Raw genomic sequence first — 8,166 nt, forward strand, 5'->3', positions numbered from 1 at the left:
CTTGGAGGAAAGTGAGGATTTTATGCAGTTTTAGAAAACATCTTTGACGCTGTAAAGTCTAACTGAGCTGAGCAATGCACATCTGCATGATGACAATTTCAGCTCAGGCACATCATTTTGATTGCACTCCGGCAATACACATCACTGTGCCTGAGCAACTGCAATTACAGGATGAACAAAAGTTCTTGCAAAGTTTTAGTGGGTAGAGTGTGGGACCGGCTAAATAGATACTCATCAGTTTAATATCCTCCGCACTACCACTAAGTACTCTAGACCACAGCATGATGTTGCATGAGTCAAGCAAGCACACACAAAGAAAAGAGATGTGCCCTATTTAGCCCTGGCTGGGTAGTAGAGTGGTATAGCAGTGAATGATACTACTGCACAACTTTTAGGTTTTTTGGGTTTTACTTCTGGGATAGGGTGCCTTTACTATGATTTACACATTCTTCCTGTGTTTCTGTGGGCTTTCTCCATGTGCTCCAGTTTCTACATCAATGTGTGTCTGTAAATAGTGTCTGTGCACTCTTTGAGGGTCTGATATCCCCTCTTGTGCCTTGTGCCTAATGCTTGCAGGTTGACTCCAGGTTTGTCACAAGTCCGAACCAGGAATAAGCAGCTTGCTGTTAATGGATGGGTGCATGCATAGCCTGGGCTAACACAATTTCCTTCATGGTGGATGTTTTTTCAATGAACACGTAATCCCTTGTCCTTTAAATCAGGCTGATACAGGAGTTTGCTTTTAATCCCCTCACTCTTTTCCTCTTCAAGCTAGCATCTGTTCAGGAAGAGGCACTCACTCTTAGCCATCCCCTCTTCTCCCTTCCCATCTCCCTGCTTGCCATCTGCTTCAACTCCGGTTAGGTCTCCTCCCTCCCCCACCTTCTCTCCCCCTCCGAAACTGCTTGCATTTTTAATGAGCCTCACCCTGGTACAAAACAGCTTGCAGGATATAATGACCCAGAGAGAAACCCTCCAGCTGGAGTGTTCGTGAACACATCACCCTTTTTTCCCTCGGAGTTGAAAGAGGGTGGGGGGAGGGGTACCTCTCTAATTACCCAACAGCAGGCAGCAGGGGAGGCTACAGTCAGCTCCAGTGACGTTTGAAGAAAAGGACAATACATAGAAAATGAAAGGGCAATAATTACACATCCCCATTCTGTAGTTTCTTTTCTCTCTGCTATCAAGCATTGTCAAATGCCCAGTTCAGTGTTTATGCATTGCAGTATGTTACTTCAGCAAAGTGGAAGATTGAGGCCTGCTTACTCAATGGGGTTGAATGCTTTCAATCTACTATTACAGTACCCACAAATTCTGTTGAAAGAGATATTTCCCTTTAAACAATGAATGCCTTTGGATCTTTCCCAGCATAATTTCCTCGGGGTCTTCTCTGTGTTCTAGCATGTATTTAAGAATGGATTCAATAAAGAGAAAGAAAACCCTTCCAAAGCTAAACGGTGGCTTAGTTACATGTGATTTTTAAAAAGGATGCTGGGTTTTTAATCTGTGTGCCACCTGCTAACATCCTCCCAAACACACAAGAGGTGAGTTAGATCCAAAACAACTATCAAACAATGCAAAAGTGACAAGAATGAAGATCATTATTTTACTGGGGTATATATTGTATGATGTTTTACTATCAAACTGAATATTTTGGATTCTATTGTATTCAGACAGGATTCGTGTTTGAAATTGCTCAGTAACACTTAATGTAGAGAAATTATAGAAACCATATAGCTATAATAAGAAAATAACAGAGGGCAGACTTTATTATTGTTTTGCTTCTTCTGGAAAACCACTCACAAGTAATTAAATTTGGATTATACTATGCTATGGAATATATAATTGAAATACTAGATTAGTTTCAAAGAAAAGCCCGTATTCTGTCAGAAGGGAGTATTTCCCTTATTTCACGTTTTCTGTACAAATTGCTTATAATTCACCAGTCAGTTTTGTTAAAATAAGAAGCTTACCTAAAAAAAAACAAGTAATCATCTTCACCAAGCAAGTAAGGTATTAGCAGACTGTCATGTCTTGATATGTATTTTCTAGGAAAATATATTGACACATTCAAAGAGTAGCTAACTATATATATCAGCATAGTTAGGGAATTTTATATCATTAGTTTTTTTTGTAAACGTTTAGTGTCTCTTATGCCCCCTCTGATTCAAAACATTAAGAAGAAATACATTTATTTTACAAGCTTATTCATTTATTTACTCACATAAAAGCACACATTTCTAAAATAATGCAAGTGGTTTGAAAAAAAACAAAAAATGTTGCTTGCTTGTCATCATTTTAAAGAGAAACAGGTTTTAACTCTGAAGGGTTCGAAAAATAAAAATATCGGAAGACTTGAAAAACACTGTAATGCTCAAATGTATTATATTCTGCAGTGCTCATCTGCTAACTACACAAACTGGCTACAACTTTGTATGGCAAAGAAGCTTTCTGAAGACTTCAGTCAACATTTATGAGCCTCTCATAATGGTCTGCCCTCCCAATGACTGAATTAGGATTGGGTGAAATAAGAGTTGTCAGCACTGGATCTTTACGGAATGTAAAGACAGCAAAGCTGGGATAAGAGATACTGGCAGAGCACACAGTGGTTTGAAATGAATCACAAATCACTTTTCACTTGCCAATGCTAGCTGCTGATAATCCAACAAGTAACCTTTGTGATACTGGTGAAAAAAAGAATAAATAAGTAGTGCAGTTCATATCTGACAAAGGCAGAAGACAGTTCAGATCTTAAGGCAGAAAACCCATCAATTTTTTTTAGGTATAATGCAGTTTTTACACAGTTTACCCCTTTTTTTGCAGGTCATGCAGGCTTTTCCAACGATGTGTAATTTATTAACCATTGCCAGTTGCGAGGAAAGTTAGGTGTGGAGCCAAAAAGCTTTTAAAGGCAACCTGTTCCTCTGGGCCTTTTTCTATTTTCATATTTTGTTTATAACATGATGCACTCCACAACTCAGACAGAATCTACTCACTTAAAAAAGTAGACAAATGTATCCAAAATTAATCAAGGGAAACAAATTAATCCGAACCATGTGTCTTAAGTTCTGTTTTAAATTCAACAAATAGCCCTATTCTTCTCATAAGTTAAAGGTATAGTAAAGTGGATAGGTTTGAAATGGAGGCACTTACTTGCTCAAAGTCCTTCTGGCTGTTATACTGGCTACAATGATGCTTTCTGGTCTCGGAGTGGCCACAGCTTTGAAGGTTCCCTTCCAGAACTTTTCAAAGAGCTGCTTCTCTCCTTGCTGCACGCTGGCCATGGCTTGCTGCTCTTCAGACTGGGCTCGTGTGACCGAAGGCTGGAAGTAATGGGGGGATGTGGCTGACAAGGCTGCTGCTGAAGCTTCAGTCGCTGCCTGCTTGCTACTGCTTCTCACACACAACACTCCTGAGCAAGGGAGCTGTCCAAATACTGAAGCCCAGAGCTGCCGCAAAAGCCGTTAAGTCTCTTCAAATGCCAGGGAGCAATCAGTTACTGCCGTTTCCTGTCTTTCTGTCCATGTGATAACGCTTGCTCCACTAGAGACAATGTGATGTCACAAAGGCTGCACGACGCACCATTTATTTAAAGGTTATCATTATTTTCACCATCCCTTGCCTTCTGTTCATTTGCCCATGGCTTTCTTGCTGTCACCTGCTTTGCCTTGGTTCAAGGGAGGCAAGCCAGTGTCCAGTCCACTCACCATGAGTTCAGTCTGTGGAGGCTCTGTCCGTGCCGCTGGATGTGAGCTTCGAAGAGAAAGCCAGTGCGTAGCCAAGGACAGTGTAGTGTCGTGTGGCTGGGAGAGTGTGCGCGTGTGTGGATGTATGTGCCCAGCTGACGATCTCTTGTTTTGTCTCTTGTAGGCTCTGACGTTGAAGCTGGGGTTGGGTCACCAGAGTAGGATGTCTTTTCTCTCTCTCTCGCTCCTCTCTCTCTCCTCTTACTCTGTCTCTCGGTCTTCAACAAAAAAGCGGAGCCTGCTGGTTCCATCAGCATAACAAAAGGCAGCAGGTTTTGGAGAATAGGCATTACGTGTGCCTGACACAATGCCTCAGGAGGAATTGCCTGAAACTTCCCACAGTGCCTGTGTGTCATTTCTCTTTGACCCAGAGGTGCTCAAGGATGGAAGAGAAGCCTTTGTCTTATGATAAACCAAATTCTCAAACCACCTCATATGCTCTATGATATCCTCTGTGATAGATGTAAAAAGTTAAGGATTCATTTATCTGTTTTTGCTCAATTCCATAATTCCATGGTCAAAATGAGTATAATGTTCCAATTTAGCTTCATGCTCTTGGTATTGACTGAAAAAAGTACTGACCAATTGTGTTAAGTAAATGCACATCAGAATTATCTGGAATCTTGCAAAACCAAGGCCGAAGCATTCAGTAAAAGGATTTTAGTCTGAAACTAAAAAAATAAGCACTACTACTTTTTCTTCTTTACTGAACATAGATGTGTGATGTAAAATGCTACAAGAAAGTGTGGTGGTGAAAGTGTTATAACTGTTTTTTTTTATAAATCAAGGCATTTTAAATGTATTCAACGTATTTTTAACTTCTAGTTGCTGTCTTGTTGAAAGAACTGCAAATTGGTTTAAATACTTTACAGATGTTAGAAATAGGATTTTCTTACAGTATTTTAACACTAAAACATACAGTACACTAAATATATGCAAAAGTGAATTTCACGGAGCCAGCAATAGCAGATAGATTTTGCTTCTAAATATTTCTTACATGACCAGTGTCATCAGTAATATTCTCATTGTCTTTAGATAGTTAATTTTCTCTTTATATGGCTGGCGTTATATGTAATTACATCAATTTTTAACAAGGTTTACTACAGCTGAGTGCCCACATTTCTATTACCAACCTGGATACTGGATTACTTCAAGATCTTGTTCAGTGGTCTGCTACACAATTTTGGATTATGATCCCATTTCCAGGGCTCCTAAGGGTCCAAAGAGCACATATCCTGAGCCATGAATATGTTCGTATTTTATCTGCTAAAAACAAAGATATTGGCAGAGATACATGAAAAGCATCCAGCTCCTAAACCCAAAAGAGACAGAGATAGTCTTCTTATCCAGACTACATATCTCCATGTGGATTTTGTAGCATGTTGCCTCTTAAAATATAATATATTACAGTAGACTGTACTGTATATGTATTTATGTTTTGAATTGATACACATTTTCAACACAATCTTTGGGTCCTTTTTTCTGATTCACTCAATGCTTAGGTCTGGCACAAAATGGTAATTAGGAAATACAGAACTGAAGTGTTATTTCAAAATAACTATTTGTGTTTTTTCAGTGTTCTTTAATTGTACCACATTGCTTCCAATGGATCCCTTGAGTTATTATTTAGGTTTTGCAATTTTAGAAAGTCACTACCAAGTGTAAAATGCAGTATGGATTAGTGCGTCAAAGCTACTAACAGCAGTGTAATGTGGTTGGCTCCTGGGCGTTTAAGTTTAACTGCCTTCATTAAAATGCAAACTGTGATTAGCAGAGCATTCTATCACTCCAGTATGTCCAGTCTGAAATATGATGATAAGGTATTGCATTTACATTTGGTCATGTTTTTTGCAATTGCTTTTTTTGAACCCCTTTTTCAATCTACAAACCTCACACACCTGAGCCCAATCAGGTCTGCTCAAGGCAGAAAACCTTCCTGTCAAATCTTTCTTTCAGAGGGAACTAGGTCATAAAATGAAAACTTAATGAGATGGCAAAAAATGGGGAAACTTTACTCTTTTCCTTAGCATAAAATGGTTTCCTAAGCATTTAGGAAACAAGCCTCAATGTATACAGTGTATATATATATATTATTGAAAATAATAATATTCCAAAATGTCAAAATCGTGTACTGTTCACCTTCTAAATTTAAACGTAGAAGAAGGACACCTTTTACTGCTGGTGTTTAACCATTTAGGAAAGGGCTTTGGATAAATAACTATTTTTATTGTCGTATGTGGGTAATGGTTTTAACTTAAGCGACTAAAATTTGTATTCATTTATACAGATGAACTTTTTAGTGGAGTAGTCTGAATGAAGTACTGTACCTAGATCATGGGTACAACAGGAGGCCCCACCTGGGATCTGAATCCACAAACTAATATCGACTAATATGATTCTGCATAGATCTATAAGTAGCCAACTGTATTGTTCACACTACTACCATATTCACTTCATTGTCAGACATGCTAACGAGTTGTGGCATTTGAATAAGTGCATACATTGACACTTCAAAGTGAAGGAAGAAAGAATTCCTAAAGCAACAGCCAAGTAGATGAGTATTAAGCACTGGTGCTGACACAAGAATGTAATGCTTTTTCTTTGGATTTGTATGGATGCAGGAATCAAATCCCACTTAAGGTTTGAGATGAGTTTAATTGTAACGGAAATGGCAATTTCCTGAGAACACTGAAGGAGACATATAAGGCGTATTTGTGTTACAGTGTTACAGAGGGTTTTATCGTCTAAGTCCAGCCATGCTGTTGCTATGAATGGGGGTTTAAGAGTGATCATTTCCCTTGTGGTCTAGTGGCTCCTTCTGATTATGTTATCTCACTTTTCAGCTATTTCTGAGATATCATGTACAACAGCAGGTGTCTGTTTAAAATTCACTCAAGCCTGGTCAGGAGTTATGACCCCAGGCCAGAGTCAGATTTCTACAGATTTATATATTTTTTAGATTAGTTTTGCTTGTGTATGCTTTCTCGGTTTTCAGTCGCACTCCAAAATGAGTCCGTTAAAGTAAAGGAAATCTTTTAAATTACACCTCTTGCTGTTGCAGAGGTATTGAGCAGAGACATGTTGTGCAGTCAATCTCCCTAGGTAATTAAACTGCATACTGTAGCTCTCCACCAGTCCTCCCTCTTTCTGCTTCTTAGCTACAGAGATAGATAAGTTGTTGGGGATTTATATTAACATGTTCTCTACAGTTCTCCAACATTCATGTAGAAACATCAGTAGCTGAGCAATGCCAATCCATGATTTTTTGGTAACAAATAATTAACATTAATTTAATCTGTGAGCTGAATAAAGAAGCAAGAAGCATCTATATTTAATGTCAATAAAGTTTCTTAACAGAAAGAACAGTAAAGGTCCCATTGTAGTTCTGTAGTTGGTAAACTACTGGCTACAGAATGTCATTATATTTGGAAATTTTGTGGCATTAATAAAACATGACAATTTTTCATAGGCACTCACACTTCTCATATTGTTCAATTAGAGGGAGCTCTATTATGATTTTTCAATTCTCCTGCAATTTTGGGAGCTTCACCGAGTACCATCTGTAATCAGTGCCCTGTATCTTATTAATGTTAATAAATATTAACACAAATTAAATAAAATAAACAAAACCCAGAAACTATCAGCCGATGACCATTGACGAGAGTCTATGACCTTCATTAAAAATATTCAAAAAATTCCACTAAGTGAATTTAGGCTTGTTGGCCACATTTGGTAATTGCTGTTTGTGTATTTTTAGAGCAGCAAACTGGTTCTTGTCATAAGTTTTATTAAGGCTCAACAAAGGGGTGAAGGGGAGTATGCATAATTGTCTTTCCAAGTGCTCCTGAACCGTTGAGCTCATATCTCACAATCACTCCCTAAGTTAACACTAACTGGCATCCAATTCTGCAGACTAGGCTTAAAAAGACCCATAGAAAAAGCATGATAATACTTTTGCTGAGGCAGCGGGAACAGATATATAGATTTTGTACTGGAGATGTTTTGTGCAACAGTGATGGAGAAACCTTTCTGTAAACCCCTATTATAAAAGAGAACCAAATTAACAAACAGGTGGATTTGAAGACTTCAGTCCCTGAGCTAGTTTAAACATTTCTGACACAGCATGATTAATTGAAGGTTTCAAAAACACCTACATTGCATTTACAATGGCATAAGACATACAGTACAGTATATCTTCTTAAAAATGTCATTCCACATGCGGTTTACAAAGTGAAGACAAAATATATATGGCAACTACATACAGTATCTGTAAATCGGTTGCTTGTTTTGTTACATACAAGTGCAAGAGATAATGTACTGTATATATATATATTTATTTGTTTTTTTTTAGTATCTCTATATAAAGCACATCAGCTTAAAAAAAGAGACTCAGAGTGGGTAAATGGTAATTGAGCTGGAG

General features: G+C 38.1%; 1 protein-coding gene across 1 annotated transcript in view; it reads right to left on the reverse strand.

Annotated features, from left to right (window-relative positions):
- Positions 1 to 3,831, reverse strand: part of srrm4 (serine/arginine repetitive matrix 4) — a 65,230-nt gene extending 61,399 nt beyond the window's left edge. The window contains exon 1 of the mRNA XM_088935998.1: positions 3,154 to 3,831. Coding sequence (XP_088792124.1) covers positions 3,154 to 3,284 — 131 coding nt within the window. The 5' untranslated portion in view covers positions 3,285 to 3,831. The remainder of the gene's footprint in view (positions 1 to 3,153) is intronic.
- Positions 3,832 to 8,166: the final 4,335 nt, after the last annotated feature.

The sequence above is a fragment of the Atractosteus spatula genome, chromosome 17 (assembly GCF_055471065.1).
Source record: "Atractosteus spatula isolate fAtrSpa1 chromosome 17, fAtrSpa1.hap1, whole genome shotgun sequence".
NCBI lineage: Eukaryota > Metazoa > Chordata > Actinopteri > Semionotiformes > Lepisosteidae > Atractosteus > Atractosteus spatula.